This window comes from Vicugna pacos, unplaced genomic scaffold (genome assembly GCF_048564905.1).
Source record: "Vicugna pacos unplaced genomic scaffold, VicPac4 scaffold_5, whole genome shotgun sequence".
Lineage (NCBI taxonomy): Eukaryota > Metazoa > Chordata > Mammalia > Artiodactyla > Camelidae > Vicugna > Vicugna pacos.
The window spans coordinates 2,380,993-2,408,238 of record NW_027328726.1 but is presented as its reverse complement, the minus strand read 5'-3'; the positions used below and the strand labels follow the sequence as shown (position 1 = coordinate 2,408,238).

Genomic DNA, 27,246 nt, shown 5'->3' with positions numbered 1-27,246 from the left:
TACAAGCAATAGGGAGCCACTGAAAGTTTTGACAAGAATGGGAGATAATATGAAGAAAGTAATGTTTTTGAAGAATGAATGTAATCACAAAAACTAGGAGATTATTCATAATAGCCAAAAATTGGAGAAAACCAAAATGACCATCAACTGAAGAATGAATAAACAAAATGTGGTATCACTATACAATGGAATATTATTCAAACCTAAAAGAATGAAGTACTGATACGTGGTACAACGTAGCAGAACATTGAACCTTATGCTAAGTGAAAAATGCCAAATATAAAAGGCCATATATCATATGATTCCACTTATATGAAATGTCCAAAATAGGAAAATCCATAGAAATAGGAAGTAGATTTGTGGTTGCCAGGGAACTGGGAAGAGGGGAGATGGGAAGGAACTGTTAATGGGATTGGGGTTTCTTCCTGAGGTGATGAGAATGATAAAGCATTCAATAGTAGTGATGGGTGCAAAACTTCATGGATATACTAAACCCTACTAAAATGTATACTCCAAAATGGTAAATTTTCTGGTATGTGAATTAGATCTCAACAACACAAAAAAGGTGTGTGTGTGTGTGTGTGTGTGTGTGTGTGTGTGTGTGTGTGTAAAATATTACAGGCAAGGAAAATAGAAAGCAACCATATTGGTTTAGCAATGAGTACGTAAAGGCCATCAGGGCTTCTATTGTTAAGCCCATCTAGGGAGCATCACTCAGATAACCAGACTCCACAGAGGACCACTCACAGGGTCCCCATGGGGAATACAGCCTGGGACTCTGAATGAGTAAGTGTAAGCAAAGGGGCAAAAGGACTGTCAATAACAATAAATATATGAATATGAGGAGAAAGGAAATATGACAAAAGTAAATATCTTTTCTCTTTAATTGAAAATGAAACATTCACAAAGAGGAAGTTCAACAGAATTCAATACTTACCATCTTTGGATTAAGAAATAAAGGCAATCTGTAGTCTCTTACCCAGACTTTGTCAAATTTTCAACAATAAGATTACCTGTATAAGGAGGAAAATGTATAAAAATGTATTTGTCTTTATTAACAAAATATTTTATATCTCAACCATAGAAACCATTCTGAAATACTCAAGCCCTAACCTACTAGAGAGTCAAGCATAGTTAAAGCCAATTTCTGGTGGAATCTATATACTATTGTCTTAATGGGAAAAATAAAGTTCATAATCTGCATCTTCACTGTCCAATATGCCAGCCAAAAGCTAGTGAGCACTTGACATGTGGCTAAGTCTACACTGAGACATGGTGTAAGTATAAAATATACTCCAGATCTCAGAGTTAGTACTAGAAAAATAATCTAAAATATCTCATTAATAAGTTTCCATAGTTTCATATTGATTACATGTTGAAATAATAATATTGTGATATATTAAATAAAATGTATTAAAATTAATGTCATCTGTTTCTCTTTAGCTTGTGTTTATATGGCTACTATATATCTGGCTTGCATTATACTTCTATTGGACAATGTTGTGTTAAGTGGCAGCTAAAAGAGCTTTCTGAGAGCTTCATGAGTCCTCCCTTGGTTACCTTTTTTTGTGCTCCAGGAGTAAGACTTTTCCCAGAGTGTTTCCTGCACTGGAAACCGCTGCACACAGCAAGCAACATGAAACAAGCAATAACCCTAAGATGTGACTGGGAGGGAAATCTCTTACAGTTCCTAAGATCCACACTATACTATGAATCTGAACAAGAAAAATGGAGATTCTCTTGGGGGGTAAGACTGCCTTAAGTAACAGGAGAACAGCCTCAGACAGCAATGATGTGAAATTTTTTAGGAGCTTGGAACTCCCAGCTGAAAGCCGCTGCTGTTGCTGGGCCTCACACAGACAGCAAACAGAGCAGTGGGCCAGGAAGCCACGCACGCACACGTGTGGGGCAGGAGAGCCAACTCCGAGAGGTGGTGAACAATGCCCAGGCAAAGAAGAAGTCAGGGGTAGCCCACGGTAGTGTCCAGAAAGCTTCATGGAGAATCATTTTACCCCCACACTGAAGGAATAAGCCTAAAACCTAAAAAGAAAATTATTCCTCTAAGAATGAGGGGGTCTGGAGAAAACCCCAAAATTAACAATACTGTCTCCATAACCATTTTTTCTCACTTAAATACCAGAAAATGCTAACTAATCTACAATAACAACAACAACCACCAAATCTATAATTGTGAAGGAACTGACTCTTTTGAGGCTGATGGAAATGTCTTCATTGTGGTAGTGGTTCCATGAATACAGTTGTCAAAAGTTATCAAATGAAACCCTACATGGGTGCAGTTTACTGTATTTACTATATCTCAATAAAGCTGATTGAAAATAAGTAGGAAATAAATAAAATCAATCACCATTTGCCCTGTGGCAGTCAGAATATAGCTGTCATTCCCTGGGCATGTGAAAATTTGGTCACTGACAGTTTGTATCATCGTAAGCTTTGCTGAATTGTGTGTACTTTGTGTACACATATGTCACATTTATGACCCAATTTTTAATATCCTTTAAAAGATTACACTATGATTCAGCATTAAAACAAAAATTGATGCTTGCAAAAAAGCACAGAAAGGCAGCAGTGGGGACTAAGTTTGATATTCATGAAGCAAATATTTGTGGTTAGATGAATGACCACAATTCTGTTTGTTTGTTTGTTTGTTTGTTTGTTTGTTTGTTTGTTTGTTTTTCGGACAAGGCAATATCCAAGTGCTAATAATGCACTCTATCATACTTTAAGCCAGCATTTTTCTTCCTTAGTGACAAATAAAATAACAATTTGTCTTATAATTGATTATATAGTGGGCAGAATTCTAAGATGGCCCCCAAGATTTTAACACCCTGGTTTACACACCTTCTCAAAGTTATTCAACCAAATAGTAATCTAAATGCTGCTGTGAAGGGATTTTATCAATGTAATTAAAATCCCTAATAAGCTGACTTTAAATTACTGAGATTACTGTAGGCTGGCCTGACCTAAAAAATCGGTACTTATGAGAACAGTAACCTTAAATAGCAAACAGCCATGCTGTGAACTGTGCATACAGAAGGCCATGTGGGAACCTAAGCGTGGCCTCCAGGAGCCTCTAGGGGAGTGTCTGTGACTCCCAGCCAGCAAGCAAACAGGAATGCCATTCCTACCAATGCAAGGAAATGAATTCTGTGAACTACCAAGTGAGCCTGGGAGAGGACTGTGAGCCTCAGATGAGCTCGCAGCACTGACTGACACTTTGATTTCTGTCTGGTAAGGCTCAGAGGACAGGACCCTACTAACCATGCCCAGACTCCTGATGGACAGTGACTGTGAGGTGAGCTGCTAAAGCAGCAATGGAAAACTAACACAGAAGGCTTCTTAGATTTGAGGAAATATGGTTTATATTATTTCTCTTAAAGGCTGCTGATATGCTCCATCATCAATACAATTTCTCACACTTCATATTATTATGAGTGATGTGATTCAATTTCACAAAGCAGCAGGAGGTAATACTACTCTCAAAATTTTACAGGTAAAAAACTTTAGAACATATAATAATTTGTTTCCTCCAGCAACTGGGCATACGATTTAGCATATTTGCCTCTCTCTGTCTAAACCAATATCATTCCAAAAATAAATAAATAAGTAAACATCTTAGTCCTTATCCATTTCAAAAGGAATGAAAATAAAGTTGAATCTGTGGTGAGAAAAGCTAATTTTGAGATCTAGCAAGGCCATATAATTTCAGGCAATCATCTAGTTTCTAAGAACTTCAGGGAACTCAGCTAATAAAAAAAGGACTAGTGGAAATTTAAATCAAGTCTGGAGGCTAATTAATAGCAGAAAAATATACAGACATATATACAGACATAAATGGATAATGACATGCTCTGCCAAAATTATACAGTGTATAATTAAATGCCATTGCAAATGGCCTGAACTTCAATATCTCTTGTGTGCCAGGCACTGGTCTGTAAGTGATATATGAAGTGTACAGACAAGGACTATCATATAGAATAGTGGTTAGGGATTCCGGCCACAGCCCCAGACCACCTGGCCACAGCCCCGGGCCCACCACTGACTGAAGGCGAGGTCTTGGGCAGGTCTAGCCCCCCTTTGCCAAACCTTCAGCTGTAAGACACGGACATGGACAATGTTTATCTCTGTGGGCTGCAGTGAGGATTGAATGAGTTAATACATACAAAGCACACAGAAGAATGCTGGGCGCATATTAAGCATTCAAACGCTGACATCAATATTGTTTTCATAATAATGCCATATTAATATTCACTTCTAAGAAAGGCAAACTGTGCATCTATGGAGGATACTACCGGACTGTCCTCCTGGGATGGCTTTTACTTTTATTGTATGAATTTGCCAGGGCACTGTTCAAATTTGTTACTGTGTTTTTTACCTTAGTGAAATGTTTATGGGTTCAAGTACTGTATCTATTTCTGTGTTAAAAATCTAATTGAAACTTATATGGAAACATTAGACACTGACATTCTAGGGCTTTGTTATACAAAATAGTTTTGAGGACCACCAATTCAGCATCCCCCAGCTGCCTGTTAAAAATGAACAATCCCAGAAGACACAGTACATTTGGCCAATATACTTTGTTTCTTTTCCATGGGAGGGATAGTCTCTCAGGCTTTTCTCTTCTTCTTTTAATACTCAGTACTTCCTTTTCTGTGCCTGTAAGGCTCCTGGATGCTATTCAGTCTTTTTATAGCAGGTGCAACACTATTTTTCAAAATATTTTAAAAATCAAACAACATTATCTAGGCCATAGAAGACTTTGACAAAAGTACTTTTATGGAAATCAGATACTAGGAGGCAATATTCAAATCCAAATAAATGTTGCTTTAAAGCTCATGTTGATGCTTTATAGCCCAAAACAGTGCAAGCCAAGAAGCAGGAGTAGGTAACCAATGCAACATGAAAAACTGATATCTAAGATTGGGTATTGCTAATTAAGTTTACAAGTTCAAAGTCTTAATCCTTATACACAAGTACTTGAACTTCTGAAGTAAGTGGTTTGCATCACCTCATTAGTACAGTACATTGGTTCTCAAATTCTGGGCCCCCAATCATCAGTATCACTTGTAAACACATAAGAATTATACTCCTGGGTCTCTCCCCAGACCTGCTGTATCAAATACCAGGATTGGGGACCAGCATCTATGGTCCTACAAGCCCCCAGATGATCCTGATGCTTGCTAAATTGTGGGAACTACTGGAATAGTGGTTCAGGCACAGTACATTTCTGCTGAGTTTTTCATCACTAGTTTGAATACAATTCTGCCTGGTCAAGTATGAAAATGTATGAATATTGGAAATAGGACACTGAAATAAGGAAACCCAAAATGTATGCCTGCAAATAAGTGCATCTATGACAAATTATAAAGAATTATGTGATTTAAAGCTGATATAATTCAAAGTTACTGCACATTTACTTGATTGTCTACAATGTATGTTTGAAGAATTATTTATAAATTTTCTATAACCTTAAACTTTTTACAAAACTGTAAGTATGCAAGCTTACAAGGTAGAAATAAAACCTGTTTGCCTGGTTGATGGGGGTGGGGGGAAATAAAGATAGGTAATGTGAAAAAACAGTAAGTTGCCTAAGACAGGATCCTTAGGTCTTGACAGGATTCTCTGACTCCCTGTACACCAGCCATAAATTCCTATTTACCACAATTTATTTCATTCAGGCATTTTCTTCTTTTTTTTCAATTGAGTTAAAGTTAGTTTACAATGTTGTGTCAATTTCCAATGTAGAGCACAATTTTTCAGTTATACATGAACATACATATATTCATTGTCGCATTCTTTTTCACTGTGAGCTATTCAGACACTTTTAATCTTTATTAGACCATCATTCAGCACACTGCTTTTAGTGTCTGCATGTAACTTTTGATAAAATTTTCAAAGGCTTTGAATTATAATTCTGGAAGGAGCAAAGTTCAAATGTATATAACTACAGTTAGAAATACAGTATTTAAAACACAACCAAGAAGAAAGAGAAAATCTTCTATGAGACTTTTTAAAGAACAATATTCAGGGTTAGCTCTTTTTAAGGTAACAAAATAAAATTCAAAACTATTTAAATCTCCTAATGAACAAATAAAACAACAGGGCACAGACGTCAAAACTATGTTCTCATTATATTTATTAAATGTAAAACAACTATAAATAAACTAATTAAGGAATAGTCCCATACAAAGTATGGGGAGGAAGGAAAAATTAATGTTATCATAATGACAAACACTATCTCAGCAAACAAAAATAGTTTTAAAAAACCACATAAGAAAAACACTCTGCTTGTACCCACTGACTTAACTGTATATCTTAGAGACTAACAAGTGCTGCTTCCCAAATTTTCTGCTACCCCTTCCCAGCATGACAAACCACACGTTTCCAAATCTAAATAATATATTTCTGAGGCTTGTCTCCTAAATAAGAATCTCTTTCAAGAGATTTAACTCTAATGACAAATCACATTTTACAGATAGAATATAATTATTTATAAACATCACTTTGCTCCCTAAGCCTTTAGATTTGACCTAGACAGGCTTCTTCTACTGCTAAAGATGTATCTGGGACGCCTGTCCTGATGGTGATACAAAGGGCAAGACTGAATTTAATTTTAAAAATGCAAATTACTGCAAGTTGGTTAAATTACAGGTTTAAATTACATAATTATTTTGTATAAGAAAGTAAAAGTGGAAACTGCTTCTTCAAGAGTCTGTTAATCTTCTAACATCTGTATAGGATGAAATCTGATTATTTTCCCCTCCTATTTCAGTACTACAATTTTCAATATAAAACTTTTCACTGAAGGGATAGGGCATAGCTCAGTGATAGAGTGGGTGCTTAGCATGCACATGTTCCTGGGTTCAATCACCAGTACCACCTTAAATAAATGAATAAATGAATAAATAAATAAATTTAATTATCTCTCCCAAAATAAATAAATAAATAAAAACACAAATTAAAAGAAAAAAACCTCCTCCACTGAAACTTAAGAGGCAGCAGCACGGTGACTAAAAGCATAGATCACAGTCGGATCTGGATTTGAGTTCTAGTTCTGTGAATTCAAATTCCTAGCTATGCATTCTTAGACAATTCTCTGAATCAGTTCTTCTGCCATAAAACAGGCTTGTTAGTATCTATTTCATAGGGACTGCTGTGAGAAATAAGTAATGCATGTAAATATCCTTAGTAGAGGGTCTGATACATTGCAAACATTCAGTAAGTGGTAACAATGATAATCAAAACAAATAATGATCAAATTATTAATTTATCAAATAATCAAATCTGCATTTTTATCCTGTAGATTCTCAGCCCTCTCCTAGTTGATTCTTTATAAATAACTAGGGGCAGCTCAGAGGTATAAAATCAATCATCAAAAGAAAGAGACCTAGCAGGCACCTTCCTCACCCTTGTTCTCTCCCATGTTTCAACAGCCTTAGTCATTATCCAAACTTGAGAATAAATACCTGCTCACACTGGGCAGAGGAGACCAGAGGCCATATTTAACACCTGTACTTAATGATAGCTCACCCACGGTGTAAGACTAATACCGTACATTCATTTTTCCAACACACTCAACATAAGAATGGGCACTTAGGTGGAAAAGAAATCAACCAAAAGCATCTTTCAGGAAGTGCCTGTTGGATCAAAAGTCTCATTGCTGAGTCAAGAAGAAGAAGGTCAACTTAATGCATCACATGTGCCAAAAGTATAGGCTGTTTTATACTTCCTAGAAATGAAGGGAAAAGTTCACATGAAATCTCTATCAACTTTTGTGACTGCCTTCTAATTCATTTAATAAATATTTGTTGAACACCTTTGGATTGACACTACACTAAGCACATGGATACAAAAGTGACAAGATAATAATATTTTCCTCTTGCAGAGCCTATTAGAAAATCATTCCCTTTTTTTCTCTCTCATTCATTGGTTGACTTACTATATGCCACTATGTGGCAGCAAATATTAGGCATTTTGGGGAGGAGAGATTTACTAAAAAGATAAATAAGATAGAACCCTTGTAGTCAAAGAATTGACAGGCTAGTAGAAGAGAAAAATACAAATACCTATGTTAAGTGCTATGAAAGCCACATAGATACTGTGCATAATCAGTAGGAAAAACAACTAACTCTACTCACATTAAACAGGACAGGCTTTCTAAAGGAGATGGTATTTAAATAGAGTCTTAAGGGATAAATGTTTCACAGATGAAAGGAAAACAGTACTTCAGACAGAGGAAATAGCCAGGTGCAGACACATACATGAAACCATATACATGCACACACACATACACACACACAAACTGCATTAAATATATACATGTTACATACAAATGGATATACAGTCAGTTTTTAGATGGAAGCAGTCATTTGAATTACAGCACAGAAAATGATGAAATTGACTACTTTTCCAATTCTCCCAAAGATGGTACACAGCTAATAATATATTTATAAGGGAAAAGTTATTTCCTTCCAATTCCAGCCTTAGAGCATTAGCACTTAAATCTCTCCCTGAAATAAAGGGAGGTTTGAATGCTAGATTAAATCTGGACTAGAAAAGGCTCTCCCTTAAGCAAGGTATCAATTCAGGTAGGAAAATAAAGGAAAAGAGCAACGGGATCAAATTAGAAGCTCCTTAAATGGACAGGGTTCAATTTTAAACAGTAGGAAAAAAATTAATTCCTTAGTGAGTAATAAAACTTGAAGGAAGAAAGGGAAATCAGACATGATGCAAGGTTTCTCCCAATGATCATTCTATTAACATTGATACTTGCTTTTTCCATTAGCGTGTACTTGACTTTACAAATATTTACATATCATGGCACTCACATTTTGTAAGCCCCCTAACTCTTGGTATACTTTCATGTGAATAGTTTGCCATATAAAAAAATTAAATTCAGGCAGATAGGGTGAATAAATTTTTTTAAATTGTATAAAAATTAGTAAAATCTACCCGGAAACCCTTCCTAGCTTCTGAATAATAGTATAAATACTTTTACCTTTTGAGTAATTGCCTTATCATCTTAAAAAATAAAAATCATGAAATTTGTTAATTTTCCTTTATGTCTATGTTTTAAAATGTGGGTTAGAGGCTTATCCATGTCTAAGCTTTATCTTTAACAATAATCAGTATTTATACAAAATCTAACTGGTAAAGTACCTTATACTACAAAGGCAGTAATCAAATGAGAAACAGAGAATTTAATGATGGAGCAAGGTTTCCCAAACTTGGTATCATTGACCTTTTGGACCGGATCATACTTCATCATGGGGTGCTGTCCTGTACAAGGTTTACACCTGACCCCTACCAACTAGAAACCAGCAGCACCCTCACACACAAATCTCCCCTACTTGCGACCATCAGAAACATCTGCAGATGTTGCCAAATGACCCCTGCGGCCACTGCTGCATGCGGGCAGCGTGCTACGCTGCTCAGTGGTTATCTCACTTCACCTAACAACATAGTGTCCATGAAATAGTTGTTATTTCCCCAGCTCAACAAATAAAGAAACTAAGGCCAAGAAAATTAAACAATTTGCCAAGAGTCACATAACCAACAAGTGTGGCAGCCCATACTTAACCCACACAACGGTGCTTCAGTCCCTGCTCTAGTCACTGTTCTGTTGTCACTTATTAATGCCTCAGCCTTTTTCATCTGACACTTGAAATGTAATATTCTGATTTTTATCTGAAAATAAAAAAATAAAATTATCCACACAAGAGGAATTTAAATTAAAAGACTCCCAACCTCAATTCAGGATAAACTAACAAGTATTTTTTAAGCACTGACTGTATGTATGCCCAGTACCAACTTTAGGAACTAGAGTGATTCAAAGAAAAAAAAAACCACATTTATTAAGGATTTGGCTCAAGACCTTTTCCACACATTACCTCTCTGAAGTCTCACAACATCCCTGTGAGGTAGGTATTAATATCGTCGGTGGATATAACCAGTGTACCAGGTTCTTGTCCCATTGCAGAAAGAATTCTGAGATAAGATGTAGTGGTTAATAAAGGTTAAGTGAGAACTTATTAAGGGATGGATTGTACACTCTCAAGGGGAGAGTTAGCAGGCTCATATGAGCAGCTGCCCTGTGTTTCTCTGGCAAGTTGATTACATAGGGTGTAAAAGAGAATGGGTGGATTATTCATTCAGGAAGGAACGGTTTGGGGTCAGATTCCCTGATTATCATCCCAAATCCACATTCCCAAAGAGAAAAGGGATTTTTGTCCTTATTTAGACTGGATCAGAAGTGTGGCATCAGTGCATGATGGATACTTCTAATCTGCAAGGGTAATATTAATGAAATGAGGGCATAATGAGAAAAAGTTTCATTCAGACACTGGAAATTCCTGCCTTTTCTCACCTTTCTTTATTTGTCTCCAGGCCACTGATCACCCCCAAATGAGCTCAAAGATTCCTGCTTATCTTTCTCTGCCAATGGATCTCTGGTGCTTACATGATATGTGGTTTCCTGCATTTGGCTTCTGCCCCTCCTTTCTGCCCAATTGCTGCCATTTGGTCTGTGTTCCCCTTTCTCTGCTTATATCTAGCTATCTGCCTGCTCTAACATTACCTTGTTTCAAATGGGGAAGCTAAGGCTCAGAATAGAAAGGTAGTCACTGACCTAAGAAGGCTTACAACTCAATTGAAGAGACACACACACACAAATAAAAGGTTTTTTTAAAGACACAGAATAAGTTAAGTATCTCAGTTAACAACACACAGAGGGTGAGAAACACAAATGAGCAGAAGTATGAAGGAGGATTAAAAAATGGCCGCACTTAGGCTAACAGATTGCTTATTCTTATGCTCACCCTTAAAACGGTCAACTGACCTGACTGACCGGTTGCTACTCACGGTTCCAGGCCTGTTGTTGAAACCGAAGCTATTGATCCTACTGTTTCTACTTTATTCCAGTCATTGAAAGTCATCATCATGCTGGGTCTCTGAGTCCTTCTCCAAGAAGAAGGTCCGGTCACAGGACTGTCACCTTATAAAATACCCTGAATTACCAAGAAGACCACACTTTGAAATAAAGTGATCTAACCACTACCCTCCATAGAACTGATCACCGGAAGCATCATAACACCATTCTGAGTTTTCTGATGAGAAAATGATTGTGTTGATGGTTATCAATGCTTTATTGTTTGAGCTATGGCTCTAGAACCACCCCCACCCACTCCATCCCCAAGGTGGGTACACAGTTTGGAAGGCACTAGCATGCTGTGAATCCCCTTTGCCTGACAAAGCTATAAAGCTGCCTCTTTTCTTCTAAGCTCCAAGATACAGTCTCTGAATTCTTTGGCTTGTCAGGGACCGGGGGCCAATCTTTTGGCAACAAGTATACAGTTAGATTAGTCAGGGAATACTTCTTAAAAAGGGTTTCTAGTATCCTCTCTTAGGAAAGAAAATGCATGAGCAAATTGTAATAAACTGAGGAGGAGCAACACATCTGAAAACAACAAGAAACAGAAGTGTGGGGACTGAAATGTAAACTTTGTGATAGCCAATGCAAGCAGCAACTCAGGGAAATGATGAGGAGTGATATGTGCCTTAGAATTCAGACTGAACAGTAGCTGGAGATGAGACTAGCTCTGTGCTTTTAGGACGCTCCTGTCACAAACACTCTCAGGCACAACTACAGGAATGAAATCAAAAGAGCTGAAGGTGAAGACTAATGGTTGGTAGTGGAAGCTTAGACATATGGAGTCAAACACCAAAATTCATAAGATAAGTGATGGGTCATCTACTTTGCTTTATGTATTTTGTCTCCCCCAAGCAGAATGTAAGTTTCCAGAGGGCAGGGGGCTTTATGTCCTGTTCACTTATGTCAATCCCTGTCACAGTAGGTGCTCAGTAAATGTCTGCTGCTGAATAAAGGCAGTTTTCAAAACAGTTCACCTATTCAGAAACTAAGGCCACAAATGTATTCAGCATTCAAAAAACAAAAAACAAACAAACAACAACAACAAAACACCCAGCAAGCACACACACAGAAATAAGAAGACTATTGTACTATTCAACGTTATTGCAACAGCTAACATTTACTGGGCACTAACTCTGAGCAGACACTGTGATATATTATCTCAATCCTCTTAGCTGCCCTGTGACAGAGGTAGGTAGTATTCTTATGGTCCCAGGTTTACAGGTTCACACAGAGAATAAATAACCTGCCCAAGGTCACAAAGCAGCACAGCTGGAGAAAGCTGGGTCTGTCAACTCCAAGGCTTGCCTCTCAAATACTATGTCACATGCACAGAACTACAAGTATCCTTCTTAGGCAAGGCTAGGGAAAAGTGGCCAATGAGGAAAGAAAACAGCAAAACAAAACAAAATAGAAACTCCAATGTAGTCAAAAACCATTGGTCCACCCCTCTCCAATAGCAGCTGCTGTAGAATCTCCCTGCCTGGGTACCCTGACTAACCCATGCCCAGTACAACTTCAGTGGTTTAAACAATCCAGATGCTGAAAAGCAGGAACTAGAATCAAGCATCTAATCAACATTTCAAAGAGCGGTAGATAACAAGTGGTAATGCCCCAGGGCCACAGCCCAAAGAAATGACAGCTGTGAACTCAGACTAAGGCTGACCTCAGACCTTCCCAAGCCCTTCTCTCCGTGTCTGCCTCTTCCCTCCCTCCTGTGCCCTGCGTGTCTCTCCCCACCTCTGCACTTCCCCTCTCCCACTAAATGGCCTTCACAAACACTCTGAAAATTTTTGTTTCCTGCTCTAAATTTCTCATCTAGTAAGTTAAATTAGTAATATTTCTCTAATGAAAAGAAGTCTACCTGTAGACAGGTAGAAAAATGTTCTCTGCATGTTGCAGCATCAGTCCAAAGGGCACATTATCAAATTCACACAGTAGTCACTAAAGAGACCACCAAACAAATTAAAACTGACATCCCACATATATATTTATGTAGCCTTCTGGTGTTACACACATGGTAACTACACAGGAGGACATTAAACCCACTAGACAGACTCTGCTCTTCTCCCTTCAGTCCAGTAACACATCCATGACTGCAAAGTTCTGAAAATCTCTAAAATGGAAAGAAGTGTAACTCCAGAAGCATGATTGCAATCGTTACCAACAAGCAAAAATATTTAAAATATTGAATTTGCTTAAACAACTAGAATATTCATTAAATTAACTACTTAGAGATGCACTAATACATAAGCTAATTTAACTTCTGCATTTACACCAAAATCTAAAGCAAATGTGCCTTAAAAGCAGTCCGAGAGTAAGCCAGAAAGAGAAAGAAAAATACCATATGAGATCTCTCATATGTGGTATCCTAAAAAACAAACAAAGTATAAATACAGAACAGAAATAGACTCATAGACATAGAATACAAACTTGTGGTGGTCAAAGGGGTGGGGGGTGGGAAGGGATAGATGGGATTTCAAAATTGTAGAATAGATAAACAAGATTATACTGTGTAGCACAGGGAAATATATACAATATCTTATGGTAACTCACAGAGAAAAAAATGTGACAATGAACGTATATATGTTCATGTATAACTGAAAAAGTGTGCCCTACACTGGAATTTGACACAACATTGTAAAATGATTATAAATCAATAAAAAATGAAAAATGTTAAAAAAAAAAGCAGTCAGGGAATGAGGACAAGAGTTGGCAAGATAAAAAGTACTAAGAAACATATCTCAATCTTTTCTTTCTGCCTTTGGATTTTTTTCATACACTTGTCTTAAATATAGAACTCTATTAAATAAACAGACTATGAAAGCAAATTCATATTGCTCTCAAAATAGAAATACTTCCCAAATACAAAAAAGGAAAAAAAAAACAAGAAGCATTTATTTCTTGAATTTGACAGCTGAACAATGATTATGCCAAATCTAAGGAAGGAAAGGAAAATTATTTCTGAAAACGGATCCTGTATTTAATAAATATTAAGCATGAAAAGGGAATGTCCACCCCACCTTCACATCATTTTAGGAAAAGGAGAAAATCAAACGTCAGTTACAACAAAACCACCTGAATAAAATTCCATCAATCATAGTTTGAGATGTAATGATACAAATTAAACTTATTAAACTTCTTCCTGTATTTTTTTAAGCTTTTCATTTCGAAGCATTAAACCAAAGGATGTTTAAAAAACTTGATAACCCAATTACAGCCTGATATTTCCAAACGGACAATTTAAACCAAAGTCACTTTCAGAGCTAATCAATGAATTCATCAAAAACATTCTTTCTGATCTAAGCACTATGGAGGTCTTTGGAGATGAATTCAAACTCTAATTATGTTCAAATTAGTCTTTCTTTTCTGTAAATAATAAGCACAGTAGTTCTGTCATTTCTCTACTTTTTAAGATTTTTAAATAATATGTTAATGAATCACACACTAGTACAGATGCTTTTGAAAACTCTGTAGAATTATTTCAGTTTTATTTGTCAAACTCCAGGGCTGAGTTTAAGTGTTGGGCAACATAAAGCCTGACTTTAGCCTTCTGTCTGCGTCGCACTGTAAAAGACCTTTAACTCACGTTAATAGTGCGGGGCCACACTGTCCTATGCGTGGCGCTGGGAGAGTTCTGCATGTGCTTTATATTATCTCATTTAGTCCTAACAGCCCTGGGAAGGACATGGTTTTCCATCCACATGTGATGAGGCCCATAGCGAAAAAGGGTAAGTAACTCATTCCAGGCCACATAGCTAAGAATGACACTGCCTTACTAATGAATCCTCTGCCTCCACAGTGTGAATATATTTTACGAGGGAAATGAGAAGTGAACTAGCAACACGGTGCTGGCTCCAGATACGCATAGTGCTTCCAAACATGAGATTGTTGCAAATTACCCACTACTACTAGTGAGGCAAGTCCTTCTCAGACATAGAGGATGTCATGCAAAGGTGTATTATTAGACCCTTAACCAACCTAAAAAGCATGACATTTTAAAAGCCTCATAAGATGCATACATTCTTCCAAAAACAAACCAGCAATGTGTCTTGCTACTTCATATTTGGCCCAAAATATTGATGCATTCAATGTATTATCCTAGGGTGATCAGCTCAGAGGAAAGGCTAAGTGACAGAAAAATATTCTGCACCATTAATACTCCCTAAGTTCATAGCCGTCATGCAGAAAGAAGCATCCAGCATGACTCAGGCTCCCACAGACACAATCTCAGCACGTGCTGCCTCCTGCCTGAAGCCACCCAGGTCTCCATTAGCCAACCTTCAGCTGGAAAAAGAGGGGGCAGAGGCCACACAGCAAAGCAACAGACACTTCATGCTATCTGACTGATCTGCCAGCTGTCCCTAAGGTGATGGGGGAAAAGCAAAATATAAGATACTCAAGCAGTAAGGACTCTTGTGCATTTGTATTATTTTTCAAAAGCCTGCATTGCAGGATAGCACAACACAAACATAGGATCTTGTATTTACTTGTATCAACTTACAATTTTAGAGAAATCAATTGTTACTCAAAACTTTTTAAGGGAATATTTTAGAAAAACTGTCATACATTGGTCTGTCTCTCAGTATCCAGATCAAGGACAGATGTTCCCTCAAATAATTCATAAATTCTGAAGGTAGAATAGGAGGAAATTTTAAATATACTTGTGGGTAAAAGTATAATTATTAGAAAATATATATCCCATAGTGTTCAGGAAATGTCATGTTGATTAAGGAAATACACTCTAAACACATATGAAAGGGAGCATGAGAATGTGCCCAGGAGGGGTCAGGAGAAAGCAAGGAAAACCTACAAACTACATGAAGGAATAAGACAGGCTGGTTTTCTGCTTAGTGGGAAAAAGTCTCAAAGGAGAAAGGTTGAACAGCAAGAGTTCATTATTTGAAAACAACTTTACTCATCTGTTTGTAATGAAAATTCAACTACACTAAAAAGGAAAAATAAACCAATGCTCCACTCTTTTCCCTGGTCCACTGAATGTGTCAACAATACGGAACATTTCTATTTGGGATATTTGCAGATATGAGAGGAACACCTTGTGTCTTTTAAATTGCCACCCATCCTTAAGCCTGAGAATGACAAATTACGTAAAAAGACAAAAAAATTAATAAATAAATAAAAGAAAGTATTCAAAAACAGCAAGGAAAGAATCATCTCCTAATGAATGGGAAAGTAACTTTACAGTGACCTTCTTTCTAAAAGGTATACTAAAAATGTCGGTTTATATAAAACTGTCAGGCACCTTTCTTAAAGGAAGAGGAATTGAAGTATCTATTACATGTGTAGAAATACTATGTAAAGTAAAGCAGGCTTGACACGAACTAAAAAGTGTCACTATTGGAAGAGTAATCCTTTCCCCTAAGGGAAACTGGGGAACCCAAAGATAAATAAGATTTATGAAACCAGGCAAAAATATACCATCATCCAATGTAGCTATTTGTTGACATATGAAACAAGTGCTGTGGTGCTAGCTATGATGTAAATTGACCAAAGTGAATTATTCTTTCTAAACAACACTTGTGAGATAGAGTCACTTAGGAAATAATTGGCCCCGCGCTGCCGTCACCCCAGGCTGCGGCAGCGCTCTAACGCGCACGCGCAAGCGCACACGCTGTGCGGGGCGCCTAGGAAACAACAGCCACCGGTAGCAGGACCAGACGGCAGAGCGGGACTCTGCACACTGCGCTGGGCACTGCAGGAGGTCAAGGCTCTAAGACGCTTAAGTATCAAACCTCAGTGTTCTTACAGTTAGACGAATACTTCCATCTGGTTCAAACAGACCATAAGCACTTCTAATTTCACATCTAAAGTAAGTGCTTTACAACTTATTTTCAGAATCTTTCATAATTATACCCAGAAGTTTCTTCAGATACTCCAAAGACACTTCTGGCCATGATGCACAGCCATTATATCACTGTGTGGTACCTTATATATTATGGTATCTTTGAACAAGAAATGCAAGTGTCCCTACTTTTTGGCTGCATCCCTTCATAGATGGCATTGCCCCTGTTCCTCAGTCCATGGTTTTCATTACTATGGAGGCAAAAGTAACTTGAACAGTAGACTCTGCAGAATCATTTTAAGACAGCCCCCAAGGAACACATCTCACTTAGAAAACAGAGGTCACCTGAAATAGCCAATCTCAGCTTTTCAGTAGAGGGATTCTCAGACTGCATGCAGGTGGACTTGGCAGTTGTCTACATCAGGGGTCCTTAAACTATAAGCCAAACCCATCCTGCCTCCAGTTTTTATGCATAAGGTTTTATTAGAACACAGTCACCTTCATTCACCTACAGAATGTCTGTGGCTGTATTTGCACTACAAGAGCAGAACTGAATCATCGTGACAGGACCATGTGGTCCACAAAATTTAAATATTAGTAACTGGTCCGTCACCAAAAAAAAAGAAACAAACAAACAAAAAAAGTTTGCCAATCCCTCCCCTACACAACGAGATGTCAGAGGCAGCACAAGAATTCTCCAAGTACCATCTCCAATGTACATGCACTGGGCTGCTGCTAGCCTAGGCGTGGGCTGCTAGCTCATCTGGTGTCAAGCACACAAACACAAATGCACACTCCTAAGTCTTTTTAATCATCTCATATCAATCCCAAAGTTGCCAGGGCAAAGCACATGACGTTACCATTTCCAACTACCAGAGTCCCACCCTTCCCACTGCCTTTACTAGTAAATTATGTTAACCCAAAAAGACTGCCCTTTAAAGTTCATCAAACCATGATTTCACTTGCATAAAAATGTTGTGGAAGATAGAGGATGAGGAGGGAAGGTGCCCATATGGCATCTGTTCCAGAACCACCTTACATCTAGCTCCCCATCTAAATAGATCTTACCTGGAAGTTCTGCCATTGGAACAGTCACTCCTAAGAAAAGGCCAAAGAAGCTACAAAGGAGGTGGTGAATTCAAACTAAGAAACACAAGACTACAAAGGAGGTGGTGAATTCAAACTAAGGAACACAAGATAGTGTGGCTATAGAGATTCCCTACCTCACAATCCTCAATCCTTGTTGGCATCAACAGTAAATTCCATGCTTCACAATGAAAATTTTTAAATTGTTTTAAATTTTTAAAAAATCAGTCTTCCAACATCTTATGCTTCAAAAATGTAAGGAGTTTTTAAGTGTCAAGTTGGTTTTATTTGTTAGTTTTTTAATAAAAAGATTTTTTAAAGGCATTTTCAGCAATGCTATGCCAGCAAAGGGCTGTCCCGTCCACTGTATGGGACACAAATACACACACCACCTGCCAGCAGGAGAAGCAGCCTTCTTTGCCAGCTATTTTAGCCCCACTTCATCATGTTGGGGACAAAACTCAGTATGATAATGAAAGGCAAATTTTAAAAACATGAATTTGGTGAAACAGATCTGTCCTTTATGTATAAGTTCCTTAACAGTGAAACCCTACATATTCTTTTGAACTTAACCTCAAGAGACATACATACCCTACAAAAAGCTTGCCAGGAGTTTCAAAAAAATCATGTGTCCTGAGACTGGCTGTTCCCCCTTTTCCACTTCAAGTTTTACTCACTTTAGAAATATCTATTTTAGGGAGAGTCTCATCCATCTCTGTTCTTACTGTACCTTTGCTAACTTTAACAGATTCTCCTCTCCCAAGTAAAAATACCCATTTGTCAGCTCTTTGCTCTCCATCAGCACTCTTGAGAAACATTAATACTTTGATAATGACTTCCAATTCTACATTTTCAGCATATTGCTCATTATTTTACTGTCTTGAGATTTCATCAGTATCCAACTTCAACTCGAAAATTTATTGTCCAAAACAAAGTCCACTGCCCCATTTCTGAATTACTTTGTATCAGAAACCACTAGCACCATGCTAATATATTGGAAACACCTTTTTCACTCCTCCATCTGTATTGCTCTTCAGTGACCATGGTATAAAAATGTTGGCTCCCTAGAAAAACAAAATCCTAATCCAAGTATAATGCCTTGGTTTAAAATACAATTTCTCTATGGTTTAAAGCTACCCTTTCAGGAACATTGTTCTCAACTGATTCTTTGAGCTGTAAACACATACCCACACAAGCACAAACTGACCCTAAGCTACTCAACAACTTCCCTGTGATTTCCCATCAACCATCTTCCTAATTACCTCTGCTCCCCACATCCTCCAGTTCCAAAAGTCTTCAACACTATCTCCAGCTGCTCTTTTCTTCCACTGGCTCAGACACTCCAATATGTTCTGTGTAGTCCAATATCAACATTTCCCCAATGAAAAATGTACAAACACACTTACATCTATAATATACCAAAAACTTTCTGGCATATAGTGGTCATAGATTAAAAACTGGTTCATTTCCCTTTCCCTACAGTTTTGTGCAATCTGTGTATCATTGTCTCTGCCATTCATAAGTAAAAGCATCTCAAAAGCGGGGCCCCCAATTAATTTGTTGTTTCTTTGCTCCTAAATAAATACACAATAAAGCACTGACATGAGTTTTAACCAATCTATAGTAAAAGCAATAAAAGTCTTAAATTTACTAAGAAACTCTGATGGAGTATAATTTACACTGAAACTATTTTGTTGGTTTGTCCTCCCTTCCTACCCCCGAAAAGCAGCCTATGCAGGACTAGATGTCTCTTCCTATCTTTGTGAAACATGGGATACATGACTTTCTCATGGTCACAAAATAACAGGTCCAGCAACAGTTGTCTTTGATCTCACATCTAACATTACATCCATTACACAATAATTTAATGTCAGCATCTATTTAAGATAGACAGAATTTAAGGTTCATAACAAAGGCATAACAAGAACAAGGCATATAAAGAAGAATAAAACAGCTGGAGAAGTTCCAGGGGAGGGCAAAGTGATTGCAAAACAGACAAAAACAGTCAGGAACAATGATGGTAAAGAGGAATACTGAAAATCTACAAAACCAGGAAAAGATGAACTCCAGCTCATTTTAGCATTTCTCAAAACACACGCTCAGGACTTGTCCTGGAACTTTAAAGAGACAGGTTTTGGATAAATAAATGAATTACTAATAAAAACGAGGGCTAAAAAACTTGTAGAATTTGTCACTTTAGAAGAAAAAAGTACAGGCTAAAAAGTGTTTGAGGAAGTTTTAAATAAGTTTGATCAAGGTCCTGAATGGAAAAGTTGACACAGATGACTCAGGCTTACATTCACTCCACAGAGCCTCTCTCAGCAGTGGCTTCAGAACGAAGCCCACACAGCTCTCCGGAGGCCTGTGATCCTCAGTTTGGTACTGTCTGCTTTGTTATGTAAAATTCCACCTATGCCTAACACTTAAAGTCTACGTAAATATACAAAATATTCATTATCTTCCTCCTCTTTAATTTTGCACTCTGAGAGGATACTTAATATTCAAATCAAAGATTCTATAGGCTTCTCCTTTAAAGTAACAAAATGGGATAAAAAAATCATCCTCATTTAATAGAGAAGACAACTGAAATAAGTCACAAGTCATTCCACCAATTAAAAAATGCTGTCGATTAGGACATATACAACTCAGGGAAAAAACAAATTTTGGCTAAGGAAAAATGAAATACGTTTTTAATAAACTGGTTAAAGTACAAAATGCTCTCCCCCAAATCAGTTATGATTCCTAAGAACCCCAAGTTTCCTGAGTAACTGATCTCAGTTACCACGTCCTGCTGATACGCAGGAACTGCACCCAGGAAATGAGAAGGTAAAAAGCTCCTGTACTGAAATGAAAACTCTCAAGGAAGACTGCAGAATAGAAAATAAATTTTACATTCAGGGCCTCACAGAGTCAGAGGCTTCCATTTGGGAACCCAAATAGGAGTTGCCCAGAAACAAAACCTACAGCGCTGTTTCCCACCCGATGTACCAGGAAAAGCTACATACACAGAGATGTCCTCTGTGCGCACATATGCTCTGGCTTCCTCAGTTTCCTTTTACCAATTAATGGCCAGAAACATGCAAGGGTCCACTCTGCAGAAAGACAGAACTCCTCAAAAAGAAACCTGCAGGCTTGCGTATCACACGCACAGAGAACTAAAAGGTTACAAGACACAGGACTGCCTGATGCCTTCTGCCCGCAGTGAGGACTCAGACACCCCGCTCATCTGTATGCTCCCAACACTCCAGGAAAACATCGGCAAAACACCGCAGGACGCACGGGCACCCTCCCCCTTCCCTCAACTCCCCTTCCCAGAGCCACTCACACTTTACAGAAGAGCCAGAGCGCTGAAAGTGGGCTGGTTCCCTTCCTCCTCGGGATGGAGGCGGCAGCTGCGGCAGGGCCTGCGCCTTACTGAGGAATAAGCGGGGCTGGTGCCGCTAAGCTGGGCAGCCACTCAGGTCTTTTCAACACCGACAGAGCAAAGGAGGCAGCGGCCCCAATTCCCTCCTCTTCTCTTTCTGGGCCTCTTCAGGCTGGGTCTTCTGCCGGTCCTGGTCCACTTGTCCCTGGACAGTCAGGTTTGGGATGCTCTGTACTTTGATTTTAATAAAGTTCCCTCTGGGCGAAGGCTGCAGTCGGCCCTCCAGGTCCCCCAAAACCCGCCGTCCTCGGGGCTGGGGTGGGGGGTGGGGCCCTAAGACCTCCTCCCGGAGTCCTGCCGAGGAGCCAGGGTCCAGTGACTGGTTAAGGGATAAAACCCCCAAGGGGGCAGAGGGGAGGGGGAGAGAAGGAAAGAATGGCGGCACCGGTCCTGCTGATCCCGTTGCCCAGGCCACTACTTCATATTGGTGTCCCCGCCCACACCCCTGGCTGGGGGGTGGTGGCCGAACTTGGGGTCCCAGCTCATATACTCAGTGTCGAGATGCTATAGACGCAGGAGGGTGGCGGAGATGGCACCGAGGTGGGGGATCCAGCCAGCTCCGCTCGGCGCCGACCCGGCTTCCGGCTCCCATAGGTGTCGCTGAGGCTGGGACCCCCTCCCTCCACCTTGGGGGTCCCTTGCCCCACGCCCCAGGATGAGACAGAGGCTCTGGCCCCTTCTCAGCGCCCTCTCACTGCGGAGCCGCTGACGAGCCCCGCCCGAGGTAGGTAGCCGCCTCCCGGCCCCCGGCCGCCGGCTCGGGCTCCGACGTGTGCAGCTGTCGCTGCCGGCGGGGAGGGGATGGGGAGACGGGATACCGTGGCTCCCGCTGGCCCCAGGTAGGGCACGGGTCTCGGCTGGGCCAGTGCACAGGGGCTGGGTCCCTCGGGTGCTCCCTCGCTCTCATGCTGCGGTGGTGGCAGCAGCTCCAGAATCTCAACTCGCAGTCTTGCTCACTCAGTGCCTGGGTCTGGCCTCACTCCAGAAAGAAGGGCGGAAGGAAAGTGGTGCAGACTGATGACACTTATAAGGACACTAATCCCATTCAGGAGGGCTCCACCTTCACGACCTCATCTAATCCTAATCACCTTCCGAAGGCCTCACCTCTTAGTACCTCTGAGCATCTCATAAGGAGGAAAAGGAAGGGGGTGGAGGGGCAGAATCGAATTTCAACGTGTGAACATTTAATCCATAATACTCTTAAAGATGTTTTTCTTAAGAAGCCCATCTACCCTAGAGATGAAATGCCAGTGTCATAAACCACAGAAATTTCTACCATAGTTTTTGTTTTAAATAGCAATTTAAAACAAATTTGGTATGCAATTATTGGTAACATGTAGAATTTTCCTTTTGGCTTCTTAAAGTTTAAAACTTCTAGCTATGTAATTCCAGGATCATTTTTAATAAATGAATTTGTGATCTCTAGATGACTAGGTTTTAATTTGTTACATTATCATCGCAAAACACATCATATTAGTGACATTTTAAGCTCTTTTTTTAGACCCATGTGTAAGAATGATTAATTTCCCTTTTAAAACCACAAATTATTTTTTATTTAGTTTAAAACAATCTGAAACTTACAGAAAACTGCAACTAGAGTGTAAAGAACTTTTTTTTAATCTTGAACACCCATTTGGGATTGAGTTACCAACCTGACTGTAGTTCCCTGAGGCAGCTCCAACCCTAGCTCCCTTTCTCAGAGGTGGAAGGTGTGGAGACTTGGACTATACCTGGCCCGATCTGCACAATAACTCCTCCCCCACCCCACAACCCCCATCATCTGCATTTCTGTTGTTCTGGGTGGGGGCAGTTAAGGTCTTGGCCCCAAATTCTGGGCCAAAGGCAGAACTCATGCAAACTGTCCCCTGCCCCAGGAAATGTAGTTTCTCAAGGCGGTGGGAGGAAAAAGGCACACCCGCAGCAGAGCAGGGGCAGCAGAGGGGAGTGACCCCAAATTTAAAGCCCTGAGGAGCGGGTCTGAGGACAGTCTCAGCCCTGCTGTCCCAAACATGAAACGAGCAACCAGGACTCACCTACCTTTGCCTCTGAATTTCGTGCTTTCCCAGAAGGTCTAAGGGGTGGACTTCAGCCCCCAGGCTGTCACATGACCCACTATGGTCACGTGATTCACGGACACCGGGGACAGTGGTTAGTGTCTTTTCATCTCTCTGAGCACAGGTTGGAGTGGCTGTTGTTTCCCAGGATGACCTGTTGGGTAGGAGCAGTCACCACTGCCCTGGTGGAAGCTCCGTGGCCTTCTCCTCTGTGCTCCTGGGAGCAGCGCAGTGACAACAAGGTCACCAGAGCCTAAGCAGGAGTGACAGGTGTGGTGGGCCCACCCATGGCTTCCTGGGAAGTGCAGGTTAGCTCCCTTAAACCTTGTATTTCCTCACTACTCATCTCCTCTCTCTAACCTTCTCCTCTAATGTCCTTTCAGCTTTCTGCTTTACAAGGGGAAGCCTGGGGAAAAAAAAATAACTTATTGGATGGTTTCCAATTTGCACTTTCCATGTGTAAAGCCCAGTGTGGGCTTTGTGAGAGAAAAGCAAACCTGTCAGAAAGAACTCTGTTGTTATGATAAGGGACTGTGATCCACCATCTAGTGGACAATAAATTGAAAATACACAAGCAGGTTTTCCTTTTCCCTTGTCTAGAAAAACAAGTGTCCCAGAAGCGCACAGCCTAGACCTAGGCTCCAGCCTTTGGCAGTGAGTAACCAAAAGCTATGACTGGAGCCCAGACTAGGTCCTTACCTCCTGGATGCGCTTCCTGGCCCTTCTGCTGCAGCTCGCTAAGGGTTCATAATACTCCCGGTCGTGGGTTTCCGTGAAGAATTCTTGGGAGAGGATCTTCCAGCCACAGGTGTCCAGGTCGTGGCCCAAGTAGACCTGAATTCGGTGATGGTAGGTAGGTAGATAGAAATGAGCATTGGGCAGGGGGAGAGGAAGGGGGAAGGAACAATCCAGGAAATAACAGTATGTATGCATTTAGGATTAGGGTTTCCAGGAATTTTTACTTTCTCTAAATGAGGGCCAGCAAAAGAAGCCAGTTAAAATCAAAATGCTGCGGCTGCATATAAGACAAGGACCCGGCATAACTTCAATCAATGCTCATTGTAATGTAATTAACATTACAGTCTGAGCCCCCTCCCATTGGTTTCTCTATGTGCTTCATGGGTAAAAACCTGCCCAAAAGGGGATGGGCATGCCAGAGCACAAGGAACCTGAGCTGTCAACCAGAGCATAAGGAACTTGAGTTGTCAGTCAGCTTGTTCACTCAAAGAACCTGAGTCATTAATCAATCAATCAATCACACACACACACACAATGCCCCTAAGCCAGGATACAAGACAGAAAATCAAAGGAGCAGCGCCATTTTTCCCCTCTTGGATTGGCCAGCTCCCAATTCTTGGGAATGTACTATTTTTTACTACCTTTTTATTTTACTAATAAAAATCTGACTTATATCACACTTTCTTTCTCTCGTTAAAAATTCTTTCTTTGAGGGGTGACTAAGAAACTAGGTAATTCTTATTTCCCTTTTCCCAGTAACAGTAAAAGTGGCGATCTCCTGCTCAGTCACCTCCGGGACGCCCCCAAAGAGCACTGTCCACATGCCCAAGATCTCCTAGAGGAATACCAGCAAGCACGGCTCCAGCTGCGAGTTCACGGGGCTTGGCTGCTGGTGCACTGAGCGCAGATCCTGGAAGAAGTGCCCAGCCCAGCTTCACGCCTTGGCGGGGACTCCAGCTCCACGGCGGGCGTCCACTGCTTCGTGACCGAGAGTCCCAGGTATGCCGTATCCGCCTCATCCTCCCTCACCATTTCTAGCACCTCAATCTAGGTGACCATCCTGCAGGCGCTCACTACCCGCACTGAGGACACCTGGGCTTCCATAGGCGCCAAGAGGGCTTCCACAGCGGCACATCACTACCTGCAGATATGCTCAGGATCGGGCTGGACTTGGCCCACACCAGGATCCAGAGAGGACTTCCCACCTCTTTTCCAGACAAACTTCAGGGCAGCAGGTCCCCTCAAAGGCTGCACATGCTCCATGGAGAGCTACCCTCCGTCCAGGACGGGAGGCTCTGGGCCCAGGGCTTCTGCCCTGAGTCACTGAGGCAGTGGCCTCAGGCCAACCCCTGCCTGCTGGGCTATACAGCCTGCAGGTCCTGTTGGACATGGGTGTGCCAGGCTTGGCGCCCCATCCCGCACCCACCTGACCGCTGGTGCCGCTCCTCTGCCTCTGGGCCATCCGGTTGTAGCAGGTTATGGCAAAACTGCCCTCAATCTCATTCCAGGAGATGATGAAGATGAACTTGTGCTTCTTCCGCTTGTAGAACACATGCAGCCGCCAGGCCACTCAGTCCAACTGGAGTCTCTCCTTGAGCGCCAAAAACATGGTGGCTCCAGAGCCAGGCCCCGGGGAAGGGGTCACCAGCCCTGCCCGCCAACGGACTCAGCCGCTGTCTATGCCGTGCCCAACAGCACCCCCGCCCCCCACCGCTCACCCTCGCCAGGCGCCTTCAGCCATCCTAAAACGCTGGGGGTCTCTGCCTGCTTGCTCGCCCGCCTCTCTGCCCTCCGACCGCCCCCAACCCTTTGTGGCACAGCTCGCGGGAAAGAGAACACGCCCCCAGGAGCTCGTAGTTCACACGGTCACGTGCGAGGGTATCTGTTTACAAGCCCCGAGCTGCCGCAGCGCCTGGCGCCCGCGCTAGCCACCCCCTGGGGCGAGGCCACGGTGCTGCACCTGCGGGGCTCTGGAGGTGAGGCTCGGTTCCGTGGGACCAGGCAGGTGGTCGGGAACCGTGTGTGTGTCTCCAACGCTGGTACCAAGGCCGATCTCCCCGCCCCACCTCCTCCTCTTCCCGGCAGCCAGGAGCTGGCTTGAAGAAGGGTCATGTCTCCTAAACTTTGTGCCTCAGTATTGTCACAATGTCGCCAGTCGGCTGCTGACTTAGGCTCCACTGGGACGTAAACACAGACACTTGGCGCACTCCAGTGACGCGGTAGCGGCGGCAGCGCGCGCAGCCCCCCGCGCCCGTTGGCCCCGCCCCCAGCACCCCCCGCCCCGCCCTCTGGCTGCTGCGAGCCCCTCCCTTCTTCCTTCCGCGGAGCCGCCTGCGGGCTGGAGCCGCCGATTGGCCGGCGGTGAGAGTGGCAGGTGCGCCCCGCGGTAGAGGCGGCCTCCGAATCCAGGAAAAGAGGAACAAAGACGGAGGGACTGGGAAGTTTTGAACTCCATTTATTCAAAGGGACCCTCAAGTGTAAGTTTTCCTCCATTCACCGGGAGGGATAACTTCTAAATTCAGAAAGTACTCCGTATCATATGAACTATGTGCTTTATTTTATTGAGACCCCCTAGGCTGTTGAATTCTCTCCTAACATCATTGTGATACAGTTTTTAAGATATGAAAGGAAGGTGTCTGAAGACAACTCAGTAGAACTCCGAAACAAAATAAAATTAAGTGAAAGTTAAAAAAAAAGAAACAGAGGAAGGAAGAAAGGAAGAAAGAAAATACAGAGAGACACCGCAAGCCCTACTCACCTCACAGCACCTCTGTGGTTTCCCGCTACCTCTCCTTTTTCTCCATCCTACAGTGGCATTTTACGATTATTTTCTTGGATTTTTACTTTATTTTTGCCATTGCTTCCTCTAAAAAAATAAAAACTTAATGCACGCTGGAGTTTCAGAGGACAGCATTTAGGATACTGAAAGGAAAATTGACAGCAGTTGAAATCATTGTTGGCAGACATACTTAAGGACCTCATCATGTCTGTCCTGAACTTTTCATTCAGCAAGTGTTTATTGAGATACAAATGTGTACATGCCAGGAACTGTGCCCTATGATAAAGATGTGAAAAATAATGGAGCTGTTTTATAGCTACTATTCACTGAGCACTTAAGTTGCGAGGAGCTGTACACACATTACTTCACTTAACACTTACAATCTACAAGAGAGTTCAATAAAATTTATATACTTTT

At 41.1% G+C, this 27,246-nt stretch overlaps 1 protein-coding gene across 2 annotated transcripts; it reads right to left on the bottom strand.

The window, feature by feature from the left end:
- Positions 1–950: 950 nt before the first annotated feature.
- On the bottom strand, positions 951–25,881 carry LOC140685353 (junction-mediating and -regulatory protein-like). 2 transcript variants are annotated; one of them, XM_072956960.1, is made up of 5 exons: positions 25,769–25,881; positions 25,477–25,641; positions 24,012–24,146; positions 21,160–21,403; positions 951–1,013 (listed from the first exon to the last, which is right to left on the bottom strand). In XM_072956960.1, the coding sequence occupies exons 2-4, from the start codon at positions 25,510–25,512 to the stop codon at positions 21,302–21,304; spliced, it is 273 nt and encodes a 90-aa protein (XP_072813061.1). In that variant the 5' UTR covers positions 25,513–25,641; positions 25,769–25,881; the 3' UTR covers positions 951–1,013; positions 21,160–21,301. The 2 variants fall into 2 exon arrangements, with proteins under 2 accessions (XP_072813061.1, XP_072813060.1); XM_072956959.1 differs by lacking the exon at positions 25,769–25,881 and having other exon boundaries at positions 25,477–25,735.
- Positions 25,882–27,246: the final 1,365 nt, after the last annotated feature.